Source organism: Gnatocerus cornutus, chromosome 2, assembly GCF_029298725.1.
Source record: "Gnatocerus cornutus isolate USDA-ARS CGAHR chromosome 2, icGnaCorn1.1, whole genome shotgun sequence".
In the NCBI taxonomy this organism is placed as follows: domain Eukaryota; kingdom Metazoa; phylum Arthropoda; class Insecta; order Coleoptera; family Tenebrionidae; genus Gnatocerus; species Gnatocerus cornutus.
In genome coordinates, this window is record NC_142234.1 from 5,905,967 (window position 1) to 5,926,376 (window position 20,410).

At 37.0% G+C, this 20,410-nt stretch overlaps 1 protein-coding gene across 9 annotated transcripts in view; it reads left to right on the forward strand.

Annotated features, from left to right (window-relative positions):
- Nucleotides 1-20,410, forward strand: part of LOC148178294 (uncharacterized) — a 101,540-nt gene that overhangs the window by 13,907 nt on the left and 67,223 nt on the right. For 4 of the 9 annotated variants that reach the window (XM_088030941.1, XM_088030946.1, XM_088030943.1 and 1 more), the window contains 17 exons: nucleotides 7,077-7,178; nucleotides 7,709-8,488; nucleotides 8,557-8,833; nucleotides 8,887-9,047; nucleotides 9,099-9,650; nucleotides 9,705-10,100; nucleotides 10,148-10,334; nucleotides 11,157-11,424; nucleotides 11,528-11,545; nucleotides 11,723-11,947; nucleotides 11,998-12,158; nucleotides 12,211-12,422; nucleotides 14,254-14,458; nucleotides 16,188-16,347; nucleotides 18,030-18,512; nucleotides 18,568-19,358; nucleotides 19,453-19,536. In XM_088030941.1, coding sequence (XP_087887067.1) covers nucleotides 7,077-7,178; nucleotides 7,709-8,488; nucleotides 8,557-8,833; nucleotides 8,887-9,047; nucleotides 9,099-9,650; nucleotides 9,705-10,100; nucleotides 10,148-10,334; nucleotides 11,157-11,424; nucleotides 11,528-11,545; nucleotides 11,723-11,947; nucleotides 11,998-12,158; nucleotides 12,211-12,422; nucleotides 14,254-14,458; nucleotides 16,188-16,347; nucleotides 18,030-18,512; nucleotides 18,568-19,358; nucleotides 19,453-19,536 — 5,062 coding nt within the window. Of the gene's footprint in view, nucleotides 1-2,848; nucleotides 3,035-3,567; nucleotides 3,758-7,076; nucleotides 7,179-7,708; nucleotides 8,489-8,556; nucleotides 8,834-8,886; nucleotides 9,048-9,098; nucleotides 9,651-9,704; nucleotides 10,101-10,147; nucleotides 10,335-10,891; nucleotides 10,982-11,156; nucleotides 11,425-11,527; nucleotides 11,546-11,722; nucleotides 11,948-11,997; nucleotides 12,159-12,210; nucleotides 13,933-14,253; nucleotides 14,459-16,187; nucleotides 16,348-18,029; nucleotides 18,513-18,567; nucleotides 19,359-19,452; nucleotides 19,537-20,410 lie in introns of those variants that run through there. The other 5 variants (XM_088030951.1, XM_088030948.1, XM_088030947.1 and 2 more) reach the window with 5 other exon arrangements.

Here is a 20,410-nt window from a genome sequence, read left to right on the forward strand (position 1 = left end):
CATCACTGGTGTAACTCAATAACCTCGTTGTGGCAAATTCTTCACTCGTAGTTCACTCGTAATGATTGTTTTAACTCACTTGTAATATAAATAACTATTAATTTGAGTGTGGTATTAAATTACTGGCAACGTAGAGTTGAGGTAAATAATAATTATTTACGTGAGTAATAAAATAAGAGTTCACTTTCTAAAGGTGTATTTAGTTGTATTTACAAAAGAGGTCATCAAAGCAAAATTATTATTAGTACATATTACTACACTTTGATGTAATCATTTTCACACAAAGAAAGTATTGGTTTCAACGACGAGAAATTTTCTGGTCGTAAAATAATTTGAATTTGTCTCTTTTGCTTTAGAATTGCGCACTTTTTTTACATGGAATATGCAAAAGTGCTCTTATTTTGTACGGTTTTTGCTATCAACATTCAACAAATTGATGCGCTTTTGCACCAGACTTCGTTAGCTTTTAGACATACATATTTAACCAATAAACATCAGTTTTGGACATCTAATTAATAAATAAAAAGTTACGGTAGAGTTGATTCGTTGGGTGCACTTTTTGCTATTAAATAAACTTGATATAGACAATGCAAGCCAATGGGCGTTGTTTTTTTTGTTTTAATTCGATTTCAGTCACATTTTCCATTTTGTTATGAAGAAATCGTGGATCCTTGAATAAATATTTCTAAAATTTGTCTCTAAAGTTTGAAATTGGGCACGATTAATAAACGTATGAACATGTCAAAAATGTAGTAACCTTGCCAAGTTTTGTTACTCCAGCAATAAAACTACTAAAATTAATACTTTTGCTGTAGAACTTTGTTATTAGTCACAGATAATGTTTTAATATCCACTGATTTCATTGCAGATGTTTCAAAAATTTCGCGTTTTAACAGATTTCAAATCACATTTTTCTTCACACAATTTTGAAAAAAGATTTTCCTAGCAGTGTATAATATAAAGCTTAAGAAAACGATTTCCTTGAATTTAAATAAGATCCCCAAATTAGGCATGTTAAATTTTTATCTAACTTTTCTTATTAAAACTTTGTTCCATTGGGCGACAAATTGGCCCAGTAAAGTAGACTTTGATTATATTTGTCGCGCCAATGTAAGCAGTGCTTACACTAATCCTGATGCATTACATTCTCCTTTTTGCTCTTTGAGGTACTAGCGGAAAAATTCTTTGAGATTACTCTTGCTTTTCTAATATCTACTTTTAGTAGCTTCGTTATTGAAAAAGTTTTTCATCTTAAACTTCCTGTCACCACTTCCAGTAATAACTTGGTCTTAGCAACGACCTCAGTTATTATTCCCTCAAAATGTCTTCCTTCCAACCAACTTTCTTGATCTGTTTCCAACTTACAAGCCCCATCCTCAGGAGACATCACGAATCCACTCTCAAATCTCCAATAATACAATAAACGTCTCAATAAATCCATCCAACGTCTTTCAGTCACTTCCACTGGCGTCAATGTGAAAACACTATCCAGAAGCAAAATTCCAATAAATCAGCACGTCTTGTCATTACTGTTAATTTTTTAATCTTAAACTATGTACTGCTTATATTTAGCAGTGACACAGTGTTTTGGTTTTGTAGAATTTATGGCAGTGTTCCAAAAGTACGAAACGTGCTGCATCGACAAGTCGATTCTATAATCCAATCGAAGATAAATCCAATCACGGTCGGATTAGATTCGATTGATGCGACCTACATTATTGTAATAATCTGCACGACCCTTCTCAAGACAAGTGCGAGTTTGGATCGATTGTGTCTGTGGGGTTGGCGGCACTGTGTCTCAGCTGAGCGACGCGCCGGGTCCACCCCAACATATTATTGATCCGGAATTTTATCTTTGGGTATTATTACGCAAATGTTGTATAATTTATAAATAAAAATGGAACAAATTATTTTCGACAGGAATTGCGTTACGTGGCGATTTAGCTGATGACGATGAGGTATTGATTTGTTTTAAGCAATTGAGATATATATTTTTTGTCAGTATATTTCGTTTATTAATTAAGTTAGTTTTTTTTGTTTCTGATCCAAAATTAACAAAAATATTTTCATGAAGTTGTTAATTAATACAATAATAAATTAGCATCGGACACATGCTCAGAATTGTAAATTAATTAATTAGTCTAATAAAAATTTACATCTAAATAATTACCTAGTTTTACCACGTTTTCGATAAAATATAAAAGATTCATAAGTCTATCATTAAAACTGATATCAAAAACAAGTAACATGGAGAAGACTGAACGATTTAATCACTCGACTTTTTAACTGCTTCTTATGCCTAATGAAATAATTTTCTTCACAAATCAGCCAGAAATATTTTCTTGTCCTACATTATCCCCCAATATTCTTGTGTTCCGTAAACCCAGCTGAAATAATTCGGTCACAAATTAAAGAAAACATGTCTTGCTTATTTAACGTTTTAAATTTATGAACCTATAAGAAAGCGTCTAAATATTATGCTTATATTTCCGCGATTCTTGCCAAATTGCATTAAGCCACAAATGAAGTACAAAGCGTGAACTATTTACAACTCGAAAATTAAAGCGGGCCTCTAGTTAATGTTCTAAAATTGATTTTGTCATAAAATTGTTTTTCAGGAAGAATGGTAAAAAAGGAGCAACTAAAAATATTTGTTATGGTAATAACGAGCTATTTCTGAGACCGGTAAAAATTGTTAAACAAAGTATTTTTGCACGGAGGATTTCTTGCACCCTGTATAACTCCGGTGTCTAGGGGTATAAACAAAACTTTTGCCCTGAAGATATGCTATCAAAACTTCTTTCCGGTCGATAACGGGGTTGCTCCGTGCCATTGGTTTAGTACCCGGAGTCGGCAGTGGCAAAGAACTGGTCATACTATGAATATGAAGCCGCTTACTTAATAGTAAGCGTAAAATTTCGGACAGTTTCTGATTTTTGCTCAACTTGTTAGTAACAGTTCTGTGGTACAAAAGAAAAAAAAATCTATAGTTTTATAGAAGTCAACAAACATCATGGTCACCGAAAATGGTCAGGTAGGGTTTCCATTTATTCTCACCGCTTAATAAAACCTGACATTAATTGCATAATATTTAGGATCATCTAAGGTCTTATTATGGTGGACTGCGGCCATCATATCTTTTTTATGAGTTAATCACTTTGGTATCGCCAATTTATGGCACATAAATAAGCTACTACTGATTTTTAGTATAATTATGAATATTTATGACTCCGTACGTGATAATGAAGGCCATTATTAGAGTCACCCTTTGACACGCGACCAACTGCTTTCTAAAAAGCTCCCTCTCATGACGTCACAAGGCTAGTCTTGTCCTATCCATCAAAAAGCAGTCGTCTTGACAAACTTATCGGTTCTGAACGCTAGTGGATGCGCCGTCGCGACGACTGTATTGACCGATGACGTCATAAGGCGTCGCCAAAATGCCCTCCAAATCTTTTTCACTCCACCACATTCTGTTTGTGCCGGGTGCATAGTGACACATTTGTAGCTGTAGGGGTTCATCTCACCCTAGCATAGACAAGCTTATACGATTATAAGACTGATATTTTCGAAGAATTTTTGAAAATTTACACTGTGATTCGATTTTTCGATATATTTTTGATGTGCATATTGTGTCACCTGTTGAATTGTAAACGAAAGTGTTTCCGATGACTAGTATGGTCGACGAAGGGATTCCCTTTATTCGGCACCTGTTCGGCCTGTGATTATGGCTTCGTGTTTGAAGTTTTTACGGATGGTGAGTCGATCAATTAGGGGCGATACAGAGGGGTGAAGCGAGAACGTGCCGGATATATTATCGGGGGGTATTGATTCACCGGCAGGTTCATGTTTGCTTTGATTGTCTTGTTGTGTGCGTTTCTTTCATTAACTTTCCACGATCATTGTTTGAGCCTCAAAATTTGTAAAAATCGAAATCCAACAAAAGAAACACAGACTTTTGGTTTTGTGTTAGTATTGATGTATGAGGTATTAAGATAACCGAAGTCAAACAAGCATAGATTATGTTTGTAGAACAAAATATGTATGCATTGTGTCTACACTCGTAGTAAAGCTAAGGATGCAATTTTGTATTCATGGAGGTTGACAAAAGAACATTAAAATTCCTTTGGAAGCTTTGCGACGTCTAGTATTGTTGACATAATGTTATGTTCACATGCAAATGTCGAGTAGGGACGTGAAGTAGCAGTTGTGCTACATAATAAGATACAGACAGAACTTCGAAATTTCACCAATTTTCTGATTCGTTTTTTTAATTGTTTCTGAAAATCGCTTTTACTGGAGTTTTTTCGTTACGAAATATTGTACATAGTTACATTTCATCCCCCTGTAAATACTTTCACACCATGTATATTTAAAACAATGGATGCAGGTGTTCTTTATCACTGTAGTTTTGTAATCTATTTTTATCAAAAATTCCGCTACTGCCGACTCTCATGTTTTAAAGGAAAGATGTTTTACACAAGCAGAAAGTAAATATATTTGCAGGTTTAACTTAAACACAATTGAATTGAAATATAATATCATATAACTATACAATTGACAACTTAGAATGTGGCTAAGTGCCAAAAACAAGCATCGAGTTATGTTCGTTTTAGAAAAAAACAGTGTAATGTGACAATAAATTATTGCTCTATTGTCTAAATATTTAAAAAATAGTAATTTTGAAAGCGTAAAAAAACATAGACCCAGTTTACTCAGAAGCTAAATTAAATCTTTAATTTAGAATAAATATTTAACGTGTTAAAGTGACATATGTCCGCAATCAAATGTCAGAAGTCGTCAAATTAGTTGCGAAATTCACTTAATTTCAATTAAATTAATCTTTCGAATTTTTTTAAAAACGTATACTAATTCAAAAGTGCCTCCGCCAAATAAACCAAGACTGGAAAGTTACCGAAGCAATTCCAATAACGAAGATTTATAGCAAGTTTGTTGCTTGCTCATATTTAAATTTGGCTGACTTTTCAAAGGAGTGCTGAACAAATGACAGATTATCAAAATAACTAAGAGTGATGGATCGGGTGATAATGCGAAAGAAACAAATAGCAATTTATTATTAGTAAAATGTATACAACAAGAATAATTTATCTAAACATTACAAAATCTACTTCTTAGGCCCATTGTCTAGTTGTGACCTAAATTCCCGTCGCGTTCACAGTGCTAACTTACTAGTACTTTCACTATCACCCCTGAAAGTAAATTCCTCAAAGTCTTCTTTGAACTTGTAAGTTTTGTATATTATTCCACATTTCTTTCGACCTTAAATTTCACATGAAAATAATTAATATTTTATGTCAAATGTAATCACAACAGTTATAGACCAATATAATGTATTTATAACTAAACTCCTAATAATAATTTCGGAGCGTTATAGTGCAACACAGTGTTATTCTGGGAAAGCTATATTTTTTCAAGTCTTAGCAAACGGATATAGACATATATTCTATAAGATTTATATTCAGACTTGCTGCTGTCTACTCTAGAAAACAAATTGCAACTGCCACTAGATAGGTTCGGCTATCATAAATTACATAATTTTTAAGGATGGATGCGTGTTGGAGAGAATCATAATTAGGACAAATTATCTATTTTAAAATTCTTGGTACGAAAAGGCATTTTTGGATTGTAATAGAAAATGGTGCAGAAGCGATTCGCTGTCAAAAATGTTCTTCTTATAAGTTATTATATTTTATTTAAAAAAGCAAACTTCAAAAGTATACTCTCATTAAACATAGCGCATTTACTCGCTATTTCAGTTTTTAACAGCAACAATAACCATAATAATTATTACTGTCTTTATGGCTTGATTTACAGTCATAATTACTTATACATAACGTTTCCATACAAAATGAATTGTTTGTTAAATGAGGTGTTTTATAATCTCGATATATTAGGTCAGACCATTTCATAATTCCGTGGAGCATAATTTTAGTTGTCCTTCATCGATTTTACATCTACAATTTCCTTTTCTTCTCTTTAATTTGTTTGCCACTATTTATGTTTTATTTTACAGCTATAATTTACATTTCCACACTTGTCGACAAAAAGCAAAAAGGAACATTGTGCGATAAAAAAACTTTTTTTTTGCAAGCCGAAATATGATATTTTATTAATGCACTTTCTTTAGAAATCAGATTAAGCAAAATTTTGCATGCAATAAGTACTTGAGGAATTTATTTCATTTTTAAAGGTTTGAAACACGCTAGATCCTTCACCCTGAAAAATCCACCTCCAACAGTGATAGAGACTTTCTTTAGCCACTGTTATGAGATCGTCATGTGAAGAGTAATATAATTTTAATTATTAGCAATAGGAGAAAAATCGACTTTTATTGCCCGATCAAATTATCCCGTCTCCATCCGAACGTGCGTACACAATAGCACCTCGTTCTGAGAAAATTAAACTATATATCACTGTTTAAACAACATAAATATTCATTTTATGTCTGTCCTGACGTCAGCACCGGTAAAATCACCACCCCCAAAATCAATATTGCCCCCATTCACGCTCACATGGTCTCGTGCGGTTCCACGTGCAATAGAAAAAACTGCACTTTCCTATGCACGAACTTTTACATTATTCAATTTCGAAGGGTGCATAATACATTAAGGGGTCGCGAAATAACCGACTTTCGTGCATATGGTTCACGAAAATTTAATAGCAATAATTATAGCGACGCGGCAGCGGTGTGGTCGATAACAACGATGATTACATTCAAATATTTATCTCATGTTCTAATGTTAGGTTTAGATTTGTGTTTGTTGTTGCGTCGACCTAATTTTTTCAGTTAGAGCGCAGAAGAAAATGTTTGACCTACCTATGAAATGAAAATTTTATCGAGTACTAAAAATAATACGCTAACGTAAATAGATGGGAGTGGCACTTGTGTCTCGAGTGTGTGGTGAATCATTTTTTAAATTCGACGAGAATATGCTAATATAAGAATGGATAATGGATTATGGTGGAGGCAGCTAATTGTCAGTAGATTCCTTAGATTTAGTTAGAATAAGAAAATTGTGAAAATTCTGGTTACTTATATTTCTTTTTTTTTTCAGACTGATGGAAACACGTCTTTTCTACGCGCTGCGCGTAATGGTCAGCTTGAAAAAGTCTTAGAACATTTAGAATCAAATATCGATATTAACACCAGCAACGCAGTAAGTATTTAAGTTAAATTAGAACCTATTAGTTCTTTACTATCCTACTATTCTTAGAGTGCACATGCGTAACCAAGTCATAATTCATGTTAAACTACTGCTAAATTTAAATTGCTTAAGAACATAAAAATTCATGGTAATTAAAGTATGTATGCGCAAAAATTTCATTTGCCGGCATAATGTGATTATTCATAGGTATAATAGCCACTAAAAATTGTTACCTAAAACGATAGTCTAGAAAAATTCAGTTTACGAGCACTCTGTGAGCTTGACGATTAAAATTTACAGCTCGCGACTGTACGTGTAGAAGCTATATTTACATTAAGTATACAATAATTCTGAAAGTTAGAAGAGCTTCCTCAATGGATCTGTAAACCCATCATTAACGCTTACATCAATATGTAACCGTGAAGACTTAAACACTTTCATTTACAGTTGCAAGTTAATTTTCCAACTTGATGTTGAACTGACAGCTCTAAAAGAGTGTTTTGTTTATATTTAAAGCAACTTCACTTTTCTTTTTTTTCCAGAATGGCCTGAACGCCCTACATTTAGCCTCAAAAGACGGTCACGTAGAAATCGTAGAAGAGCTCCTTAAACGCGGTGCTGTTATCGACGCTGCCACAAAAAAGGGCAACACTGCTCTCCACATCGCCTCTCTAGCAGGTCAAGAAGAAGTAGTTAAGCTTCTAGTGACTCATGGCGCTTCCGTCAATGTACAAAGCCAGAATGGCTTCACGCCGTTATACATGGCAGCCCAAGAAAATCACGACAACGTCGTCAAGTACCTGTTGGCCAATGGTGCAAACCAAAGTCTTTCCACAGAAGATGGTTTCACTCCATTGGCGGTGGCCATGCAACAAGGCCACGATAAAGTCGTCACGGTGCTGTTGGAGAACGACACCAGAGGCAAAGTACGATTACCAGCTCTTCATATCGCAGCGAAGAAAGACGACGTCAAAGCTGCCAAGTTACTGTTGGAAAATGAGCATAATCCCGATGTCACGTCCAAATCGGGATTCACACCTTTGCACATCGCTTCTCACTACGGCAATCAGTCGATAGCTAATTTGTTAGTGCAAAAAGGGGCAGATGTTAATTATGCGGCTAAGCATAACATCACGCCGCTACATGTAGCCGCCAAATGGGGGAAGACCAACATGGTGACGGTTTTATTGGAACAAGGAGCTAATATTGAGTCAAAGACAAGAGATGGGTTGACTCCCTTACATTGTGCGGCAAGGAGCGGACATGAGCAGGTTGTGGATATGTTGCTGGAGAAAGGAGCCCCTATTAGTTCAAAGACCAAAGTGAGTAATCAAACCAATAGTTTAAAATTTATTTTATTTAATTTCAACTGCAATTTTTCATTCTTTAGAATGGTTTGGCGCCTCTTCACATGGCCGCTCAAGGAGATCACGTAGACGCTGCCAGAATCCTCCTTTATCACAGAGCACCTGTGGATGAAGTTACGGTGGACTACTTGACTGCTCTTCATGTGGCTGCACATTGTGGCCATGTAAGAGTGGCCAAGTTGCTTTTAGATAGACAAGCCGATGCAAACGCTAGGGCTCTCAATGGCTTTACACCTCTTCACATAGCCTGCAAAAAGAATAGGATCAAAGTCGTTGAGCTGCTCCTCAAACACGGTGCTAGTACGTAAAATCCGTATGAATCACACTACTGTCACTTACGTCATTCTGACTAGGTATCGGTGCTACGACGGAGAGTGGGCTGACTCCTCTTCACGTGGCCAGTTTTATGGGATGCATGAACATTGTCATTTTCTTACTCCAACATGATGCAAAACCAGATGTTCCTACAGTGCGTGGAGAAACACCCCTCCATTTAGCCGCCCGAGCCAACCAGGTACGATCTGAACAAAACGCTTCTTTTTGTGACAGCATTTCATGCTTTTAGACGGATATCATCAGAATTCTCCTACGCAACGGTGCTCAAGTAGATGCCCGCGCTCGCGAACAACAAACTCCACTTCACATCGCTTCTCGTCTTGGGAACGTTGACATTGTTATGCTGCTTCTCCAACACGGTGCCAACGTCGACAATACAACCAAAGACATGTATACTGCTCTTCACATTGCCGCCAAGGAAGGCCAAGACGAAGTAGCTGCAGCTCTGATTGACAACGGAGCGTCGCTTAACGCCACCACCAAGAAGGGATTCACACCTTTGCATCTTGCGGCAAAGTATGGACACTTGAAAGTGGCAAAGTTGCTTCTCCAGAAAGAAGCACCAGTGGATGCGCAAGGCAAAAACGGAGTTACACCTTTGCATGTCGCGTCGCATTACGACCATCAAAATGTCGCGCTGCTCTTACTGGAAAAAGGGGCTTCTCCTTATGCCACTGCCAAGAACGGCCACACGCCGTTGCATATTGCAGCCAAGAAAAACCAAATGGACATTGCCAACACTTTACTCGAGTATGGAGCCAATCCCAACGCGGAGAGCATGGTAACACTGATCCAAATTTCCATGTTTGTGTGTTTTCAATTTTTTTTATTGCAGGCTGGTTTCACTCCTTTGCATCTCAGTGCACAAGAAGGCCACTCCGACATGACGGATCTTCTTATTGAACACAAAGCCGACACGAACCACAGAGCCAGAAATGGACTTACGCCGTTACATCTCTGTGCTCAAGAAGACAAAGTTCCGGTCGCTGAAATCCTTGTCAAAAACGGCGGGGAGGTGGATGCAGCAACTAAAATCGGCTACACTCCTCTTCACATAGCGAGTCACTATGGTCAAATCAACATGGTTCGGTTTCTTCTTTCACATGGTGCAAATGTTAAAGCTAACACTTCTTTGGGTTACACGCCATTGCATCAAGCGGCTCAGCAAGGCCATACCAATATTGTTAACACTCTGTTGGAGAATTCTGCACAACCAAATGCCGTCACTAATGTAAGTTAGTTTTGTGAAGAAATTGTCGATTTATTTGTTTTTTGTAGAGCGGTCAAACACCTTTACACATCGCTGAGAAACTCGGGTACATCACAGTTATTGATACTCTCAAAGTGGTGACTGAAAAGACGTCACCAGCGGACACCTCCACGATCTCTAATGAAGAGAAATATCGTGTGGTTGCACCTGAAGCAATGCAGGAAACTTTCATGTCGGACTCAGAGGAAGAAGGTGGTGAGTACTTTGTGTCCCAAGCTACAGTATGCGGTGTTTGCTATCTCATTAGTGCAAAGTTGGGGAAGAGTTCCAAGTTCAAACACTTGTTGAATTCATCAACTTAGCACCGCTCAAATAGGAGGTCAAACTAGAGACAGCAATAGTCGCTCATAATGTTATTGTAGTTACGATTACCCAAAAGTTCACATCTTTATCAGGTGTTTTATTGATATTCAAATTGCAAAAACTATCCTCAACACATGTCTTTTAATGGGCATGCGCTTTGCTCTTCTGCTTATTCAGTTTAGTAGAATAATGTTAGTGCATGACGTTAGTCATCACAACATTCACATCATTTCATTGCTCATTATCATTCCATGACCATAATCATACAATCATAGCAACATGTCCAAATTTGGAAAAAAATGATAGAGACTAGCGGCCTATAGAACGACAAGTCCAATTTAGCCAGTTTATAGTGACAAGAGGTCAAACCCCGCCGACTGCTTTAATATAAACGCTTTCGTTTGCTTAACACTTTCATTAAAATTTAACAAACTGTTTAATCGTGAAAGCAGGGGAGAATATTTTGGACGGATTCGGTACGGCTCCGCATCAACGACACGTGTACCTCCCCTATTTCAATGGTACAACTTTGCTCACCAGTAAGTCTAGAACTATATTGTTACACATCCACACTGTTCATGACTGTATTCAAAAATTGGGTTTATTTGCAAGCTAACACGCTATTTACTAACTTTCGTTTCTCTTCTTTCTTGACTTGACACAAGAATTGGGGATGTTTGGTAATTCTGGTGGTCATAATGTATTTGTTTTCAGGAGAGGATACTGTTTTGGGAGATCAGACTTACAGGTATTTGACGGCGGATGAAATGAAGAGTTTAGGGGATGATTCACTGCCTATTGACGTGACTAGAGATGAGAGGATAGATTCCAATAAGATTATGTCTAATAATGAGAATATGTTGCCACCTCGTCACATCGAAGATAATATCAGTCCAGAACATGTGCAACAGAATTATGTGGAGTATATCAAAAAGTACACTCCCGATAATGTAGACATAGATAAACATCCAATCAGCATAGGGTGAGTTTATAGACATAAAAGACGTTGTTACGTTTGCATTGACATGTGTTTGTGTGGATTTTTCTTGAGTCTAACTTGATTCTTGTCTTTGCTTTTGCTGCAGGAAGCTTCATTGGAAGAAGTAAGTTTATTGTATATTCTCGTGTAACTCTGGTCGTTCACCTTTCCCTTCCTTTCCTTGTACCCAAAAGGTTCCTCGGCGAAAGAGTATAAACACGACCCTTCCAATTTTTGCACAATCTCGATGTACTTAACAATTCTACCATTATTCTTCGGTACTAACACTCTGTTTTCACAGCTTTTTAGTGTCTTTCCTGGTGGACGCAAGAGGCGGCGCAATGCGTGGGTGTCGTCACTCAGGAGTCCGCGTCATTGTCCCCCCAAGATGTGCCTCAAGCCCTACTAGAATAACATGCAGATACGTTCGCCCTCAAAGAACGCCGCATCCGCCTCCATTGATGGAAGGTGAAGCCTTAGCAAGCAGAGTCCTTGAATTAGGTCCCGTTGGAGCGAAATTCTTAGGGTACAAACATTGCACTGTTCCAGACAAATCAATTAAATTTGAAATTCCAGACCTGTGATTATTGAGGTTCCCCACTTTGCCGCGCTTCGTGGCAAAGAACGAGAAATTGTAATCCTCCGATCGGACAATGGCGAGTCTTGGAAGGAACACACCGTGGAAGCCACCGAAGAAGTTCTCAACGAAGTGCTACATGATAGTTTCGAGGCTGAAGGTTTGTTGAAATTCGACATTGACGACAATTTGCTGACAAACATTTCTTGCAGATCTAAACCAACTAGAGGACATCTCCTCTGGAAGAATAACAAGGATAGTAACCCAAGACTTCCCTCAGTACTTCGCCGTGGTTTCCAGGATACGACAAGAGGTACACGCTATCGGACCAGAAGGTGGCATGGTGTCGAGTACGGTGGTGCCACAAGTGCAAGCGGTGTTCCCACAAGGAGCCCTCACTAAGAAGATTAAAGTTGGACTACAGGTAAATCTCTTCAAGCCACGCAAAGGTGTGCCGAAGGAAAAATTGCGTAAAATCACGGTCAACCACATACCGAAAAAGAAAAGGTGGTCGTTAATATGGTGATCAGGGGAACTTGCTTTGTGTACATATAGAATTTAGAGGTAAAATTTGCCAAAAGATTTGTACCTTTATGAAGAATGATGTTCAATTGATCAGAGAAAAATTGTAGATTTATTACTACGAAGTTTATAGGGAGTCAAAATTTTCTATTTTTCCAAAAAGTACAAATATGGTATAATTGAAAAGCTGATTCGATTGTTAGATAATCTAAACCTTGTGATTCTTATTATTCTAGTCGCTGCTTAAGTTATTCTCTAGTCATAATATTATTTCAGAAATACAATTTCTAGTCAGATGGCCTAAGATACATGTCAACACGAAAGTTGTCTATATTTTAATACTTAGAATAAACGTAAATATACTAGTTAAAGTAAACAAATTAGTTGAACATAGAAAAATTAAAGAAACAATATACGTATACAAGTACCTATGCAAACATATTTACATATCTCTTATAATCTATTCAAAGTCTTACAGTTTACTAAAGTTTTTTAAAGATCCACCAACATATTAATTGATATTTTTGAAGCAGGCAAAAATTAAGTATGTACTTAGTTTTATTGTCTCATAAAAGTATAAATCCAAATTAAGAGTATAAAAAGCGCGCCTTATCATGCCTTTTGAAGTAATTTCAGTTCACTTTTTGGATTCTGGTCACTTTAATAAAGTTTTCAGTAGGTCTCAGCGGTAAAGTTAAGAGGTACCAATTTCAAAGTGAACCACTTTTTTAATGGTGGTGGTCTCTTAAAAAACAACTTATTAGCTTTTATAAGCATATAACATCATATAAGTTATTTTGGTCCATTGAAAACAGTATACAGGCTCGTTGAACAAGTACTTATAACAAATTTCGTATATTATAGTGTGGCTTTAAAAGTCTTCAAACCAAGAAATTTTCAAATTTTGCGAAATTTGCAAAATTTCTGAGCCTTTACAAACTCAAGAGGGGTTGTGACTCTTGTCGATTGCTCGTCCAATTGTCAGGGAGTGCGAAAATGTGTTATCAGCTTTCGTGATGACAACAGTTGGGCGCTATTTAAAAAAAGAACCCAACCAAGATTGGTTATTTCCAAAAACACTGCCAATTAATTTTTTCTAATAGCGCTCTGTATCACTCGATGTTATTGTTTTCGAATGCGACGAACACCTGTAATTTTATAGTTTTAAGTGTATCAAAAGTAGGGATGGGGTCATTCGTATTTGGTTGATCTAAAAGTTCGCAAGTGTTTAATTGGTTGTGCGAATGCCCCTAACATAACTGTTAACATTTCGCATCCTTGCCCGCATTTCTTGTTTCGTTTTTTAATCTCATTTATTTCGTGCTTAATTCTAAGTCATGTCATGTATGTTTTTCTCATTGTCAACTCTCAGTCACTAAACTTGTATACAGTGTGAGTGCCCAATAAAGTTGAGTTAAAACTAACCAAAACTAACTTTTTCATTGGCTCAAACCGAATTTTTGGGCACCCGACGTGTTCAAAAATTCCGCATACAAAGCACGGTTCGAAACCCACCACCATTATTGGGCTCTCAGCTCAACCGCTTCAACACTCCTTCATTTTCTTCATTGTTGTTTGCACTGTTTTGACATTATTTTTTGTGTTATGTTTGCTGTCGAACCTTGCTTTGTCGCATCACCCGATCCTTTTCCTTTTCTTTGAAGGTAAGTGAGCTTGAGCGTTTTAAGATGATAGTTCTTCGGAAGATTCGTCATTGTATTCTCGCATCTTAGGCCCAACCGATAGATCCAGAATTGACTGCCAAACTGCTGGGACACGGAGTTGCCGTTTCGCCGGTTGTCACTGTTGAGCCCAGAAGAAGGAAATTCCACAAGGCCATCACGTTGAGTATGCCGGCGCCACGGGCACATTCGCAAGGGATGATCAATCAGTATTCAGGAAGTGCACCTACTTTACGACTTCTCTGCTCTATAACAGGTACAAATTACCCGATTTTTACTCAGATATACGATTCGACGTGTTTTTTGCTGCCAAAGCTGAGCTCTTAAAAGCTGGCTTTAATCATAGTTCCTTTGGTTTTGTTTGTTTTGTAAATTTGATCAAAATTAGACCTCTGTTGGTCCCGTTATCACCCACTTTAGGTTTTTGGTTCTAGTTATCATTCAAATATGATGTTTTATTGTTGTGTTGTGCCCTATGTATTTTTGTAAATTGTTTTGTCGTTAAGGGGTTGGCAAGCTTCTGTTTTACGGTAGCTATTACGTAGATAGCTGTAAGTAGACTAAAATTTTCATAGATTAGGTCCTGTATTAATTAGATTAGTCTTTATAAGCATGTATGATAAGACGCTTAGATCAGATATCATCCTGTATCATGCCAGTTTTAGAGGGCAATCCTGGAGGTCCAACAACTTATTCCATTCGGGTCATGGTTAGTTTTTTTGTGCGATGTACATATACAGGGTAAAAGTCAACGATTCATTACTCTATAGACCCGGTGCCCTTTATCTAAGTCAAAATTGTACGATGCGTTATTCAAAATTTCAAATACTAGGAGCTCCAGATCCATTGCTCAAACCAATGGGTGTATATCATATACATTATGAGTAAAAGCAAAATTATCGCAAAGAGGGGTGCTGCCGTACCACACGTTTCCCAACATTGAAAAGTTTGCCAGCCTCGTAATTTTTCTAGTTGACGTCATTGTGACGTCGTAAAAACCCCGTTCCCACCATCCTAACAAACGCGTTCAAAAGTGTTTTCGTCATGATGACGTCACAGGTGTCACTTCAAACAGTCAAACTAATGCGCTGATTATTGATATTTCACGCGCGTGTCCAGGGGTGTTTCGGAAAAGATCTCTCAAAGGTAACTAACTATTGTGGGCTGCCCCCCTTTTAGAATGTATATCTATATCTATTTTTTAAAATTTATTTTTGTTTCTGTTTTATAAATCGAAACATTTTTTGTTAGGAATGTGAACGAGGCGAGGGACGTGTACGATTTGGCAACAAAAGAAGTTTTGAATCAGAGATGCAAGTTGGGGAATCGTGCGCATCCACGTCTTTTAAAATTTAAGAACTTTAAAATTTTCTTTTGCCTTTTAGTGGTTAATACTGTTTATTTTTCAATTTTATTTGAGAAATTCACAAAAACACGAATCGCAATTCTCACCTTATATAGATTTGCTGCATTTCATTTTTCTTGGTTACATTTACAACCAATAATTTCCTCTTGATTAACTTTTTTTTGTTTAAATTACCCTCTACATAAAGCGTCAGATCAGTCGTAGAAAAAACAGTATACATAATCTCCAAACACTGTCCGATAAGTTTTATTTAATACCGGAAGTTAGTTGCCACGCGACTGGTCTTTTCTGAAACCGTTCGAATGAATGCTTTGCTTTTTGCCGCTTCCAACCACTGCATTTGCTTCCACTTTTGCCAAGAAATGGTCATAAACCGTCAGGTGCCTGAATGTAAAAAGCTTGTTGCTACTGTATTTTGTCTTGATAATGGTCCATCACGCGAACGAGACGCCGGGATATGCATGCTCTAGTGTTATGTCTTTGTTTACTATCAAATTAATGGGGGCGACTGATGATAGAAACCAAAAAGTCGGAACATGTTCATCCTGATCCGAAATTTTTGGCACTCCCGGAATAACAAGGTCTTGATTGTGGTATAAGTTGGAATTTTAATTTTAAGGGGGTACAACGAGGGCACAATGGGAAGATGTAACGGGGTCCACACCACTCACTTTTGTCAACGATTGCGTATCGTTTACGACAACGGTGTCGGCGAGGTTTTGGCTTATGGATTGTCGAAATGTTGGTGACGCGACGAAAATGGCTACTGAACTTTATAGGTGAGGATTATTCTGTTGATTTTAATATGAACACGACAGATTTACAGATTAAAGAAATCTTAAACTATCGCCACAAATTTAGGTACACTTGTGTAAGTTATGTCTACGTTGTTTTTAACATTGTTGAAGATTTAGTTTTCACGGCGAGGTGAGAAAAAATTATGAGAAAACTCAAGTTTTGAATGAGTGTCAGCACTGTAGTAGTTGCAGTTTTGTTAGTTAAGTTTTATCTTAAGACATTTTCACATTGACAATCATTTTGATCCATAAATTTGAATGTGTTTATCGAATCTACAATAATTATATCAAACATCTTCTTCAAAGGCTTAAATGCATCTAATTTTCGAGTATTATTTGCTATTTTTTACTATGTATTATATCAGTAGTCTCCTGACTACTATTGAAATTAAGAACCGACATGCGTTGTATCCACGACCCACTCCAATTAGAAAATTTTTGTTTACTCAATTAAAGTTGCGAGAATAATGAAAGAAAAATTACAAGAAAGCTCACTATCCACGATTTATATGACATATTTGAACACCCTGTATAAGAAGAAATTTCTTAGTACATTCTGATTTAAGCACTTTTAGGGTTATGCACTTAAAAAACTATTTTTTAATAAAATCATTAGTAAAAAGTTGGAATTATTCACTTACCTATATTCACCTCGAGTCTTCAGTACACTTAGACGTTTTGAGCCCTTTATTCTTCTTCAGAGTTAAATTTCTTTAAATAAATGTCACTAAACAACATCACAACACCATTGACAAGAACCGAATGACGTCATAAATTGTGACGTAAGATGTAATGTTCAATGCACATAAAAAGTGTTCGTGACGATTTACTGATAAGATTAGAATGAACAAGGTCAAGGCCGAGCGCGGTTGAGTCAGGTAATTGACCTGACCTGACCTGACCAACGACGTTCAGTTGTTATAGTTGATAAAGACAAGGTAATAAAAAGAGCCTTTGTAACCTCACTTTTTACTCACTTTGTGCACTGGTCGAAAGCAAAGAATGTTTAATTGAATTAAGTATTGTTAGCAATCACTTGACCAAAAAAATAGTTATTGCCTTTAATTTTTCAAAAACTAGAATTTAAAATTAATTTAATGAATATGCTTAACGAAATTATTAATTCAATTAGGTACCTAATAATAGGCTTTTACGATAAGTTAAATTGATTTTCTGACTTAGATCCAGACGTTTTCTCAATGCTTCATGTATTGCATCACCTGCTTGATAGAGATGTATTCTTTCATCAAGCAGGCGATGCAGAAGTCAGGATCAAGTAAGTTGAGAAATCGTTTCCTAGGAAACAAATAAATTATTACTCAAGTTGTGACTTAAATGGTGGTTTGATACTTTCTAGGAAACTGTGGTACCATTGTTCACCTCTTTTTCACTTGTAGAGCAAGTGCAATATTAGAAGTGACAGGAGTAGAGTCTAATAAGCTGCGTGAATGTTTACACCAGTGGCGTGCAGTTGAAGAAAGACGCTCCGAATCATCTTACAAAAGTGTAAAACTTTTTCTAAAATCCACGCCAATGCCAATGCTGTCACTTCCTATTTTGCACTTACTCTAACAGTAGATCACTCTATAAATACAAATTGGGAAAAATTTAGTTACATCCACTAATTTCTAACGATAAAATTCAATTGTTCTTTTTGCCTCCAGGGAAGCTATCCATGTCCCGTTCATGGCAAAATTTGTCGTGTTCGCCAAACGCGTCGATCCTCTGGAAGCTAGATTACGTGTCTTCTGTATGACTGACGACAAAGAAGACAAGACTCTTGAGCACCAAGAACATTTCACCGAAGTAGCGAAAAGTCGAGATGTTGAGGTGCTCGAGGGTAAACCTCAATACATCGAATTTGCCGGAAACCTCGTACCTATCACTAAGAGTGGCGAGCAGCTGCAGTTTTCATTTAGGGCTTTCAGAGAAAATCGCTTGCCTTTCTCAGTCAGGGTGAAAGACCAGCATGCAGAAGCTGTTAGTAGGTGTCTGTTTATGCGGGAATCAAAGTTACCTAAAGGAGAACCACCTCAACAACCTATTTGTATATTAAACATTGTGCTGCCGGATGATATAGTCGTGGATACCATCTCCTTGACGGATAGTGATTCCGTGAAGAAGATTGAAACCTTTGACTATTATAGGTAAGATTCGATTGTTATCTCTTGATTTTTCTTATTTTTTTTTGTATTTCAATAGGCCTGATCCACGACTGGCAGACATGAGTAATCTCTTAGGCGAAGATTGGGTTCCTTTGGCCGCCCAACTAGGTCTGACCACTTCCGAAATCAACGTAATCAAATCCGAGTACCCCGACAGTGTCGCCAAACAAGCCCAATCAATGTTAAGAATGTGGCTGTCGCAGTCGGGTAACAAAGCGCAAGCCAATACCTTAGAAAGTGCCCTTAGGAGGATAGGAAGGGAGGATATAATACCTCAGTGCCTAAATGTTGATTATCCTCCTCACGGGATCAAGGAACTAGGAAAACAGAGACTGATAAAGAAATTAGAAGAAAACCTTTACGAAAAAGACATCATTAGAGACTCACAAAGCGTCGAGTCGTTCAAAAAAACCGAAGACGAAAAACAAAAGGAAAATTTCGACAAGTATTCAGCAGAGGAGAAAGTTGTAGAGACCTCTGACGAAGAGGACTTTAATAAGAGTGTTACGGAACGACGGCATCAGATCGAGGAACGACTTTCTGTCGATAGAACAGTTCCGGCGTCTTCGCAACGAGTCGAAATTGTCCAGGAAATCACTTCTATCAAACGACAGAGCTTGGTAGAAAACAAAATAGCAGAAGTCGAACAGAAAAGCGGCGGGGAAATTGTTAACGGACAAAAAACCACAATAACATCGAACGAGTTGACTATTTCTCCGGCTGTTGAAAAAATAGTGATAGACGGAGACCGGAGGGATTCGGAGTTACTTGAAGGTGTCACACAGAGGTTTGAGCAGAAGAAGATCACGAAAATAATCTCAACAGAAGGTAAGAGGCTATGTGTAGGTTCTATTCTACTTAAAAAACTGGTAGATCTAGATTAATTTTTTTATTTCCGTTTTATCTATTTTTTACCTTTCAGATCCTAAATCACCAAAAGTATCGAAGACTCCTCCACCGAGTCCTGCCGACTTCATAACCAAAGAACAGGCAGCCTCAATCCAAGGTAAGAATTACGATTTATCCAGACACCTAGCTTGAATTTTTAAGCAGCGCTTATTAGTAGATATTATTGTGCAAGAAATATTCAATTCAGGCCTGACATTTCGAATCAAGGAAATGAAGCCTAGAATATTTCCTGTACAAAATGTGGCATATCAATCATAAGGGTTTTAATCGTATTAAAACGCCTCGCAACGAGGTCGGACAGAAAACTTACTAATGCTAATCTTCTAGGAAAGACATGACGAAATTAATGAAGTTTTTATTTCATAGTTGTTGCAATTTCTAATGTATCAATTTATCACCTCCGGAACGTAATGAGATATAATTAATTCAAATGTGACGATGGGTCGGATCGATAACGTAAAAATGGGACTTTACAGTCCGTGACTACTTTTTGATCCTTGAATATCGTATGGTTTCTAAGTCTATTTAGATCATAATACGGTATCTTGTTTAAGAAATTCTTCAGTTACCCGCGAACGTTCGTGTGAATCGTGTCTATCTAATCATTTTTTTCAGCAGTGGTGAGTATTGCCTTTCTTTAATTTTATCTATAATAACAGACTAACATCATGTATCCTATTGATATGCCACATTAATATGGAGTTTGCAGTTGGTTAAACCAATTTAGAGTTTATGTTCGTAGTAGCGTGAAACTGTTAACGGATATGCTTCTTTTATTTTTTCTTCATCTATAATGATAAATGTTAACGGGAAACAAAACGAAATGTGTTTGTCCTGACCTCACCTAGACCTTTACAATTAATTACCTGATCCTGATCAACGACAATGCGACGATTTTCCACACAACAATCGTCACGTTTTCGTTAACAATACACACTAAAGTAACAAATTTAATACATTACTTGTATGTG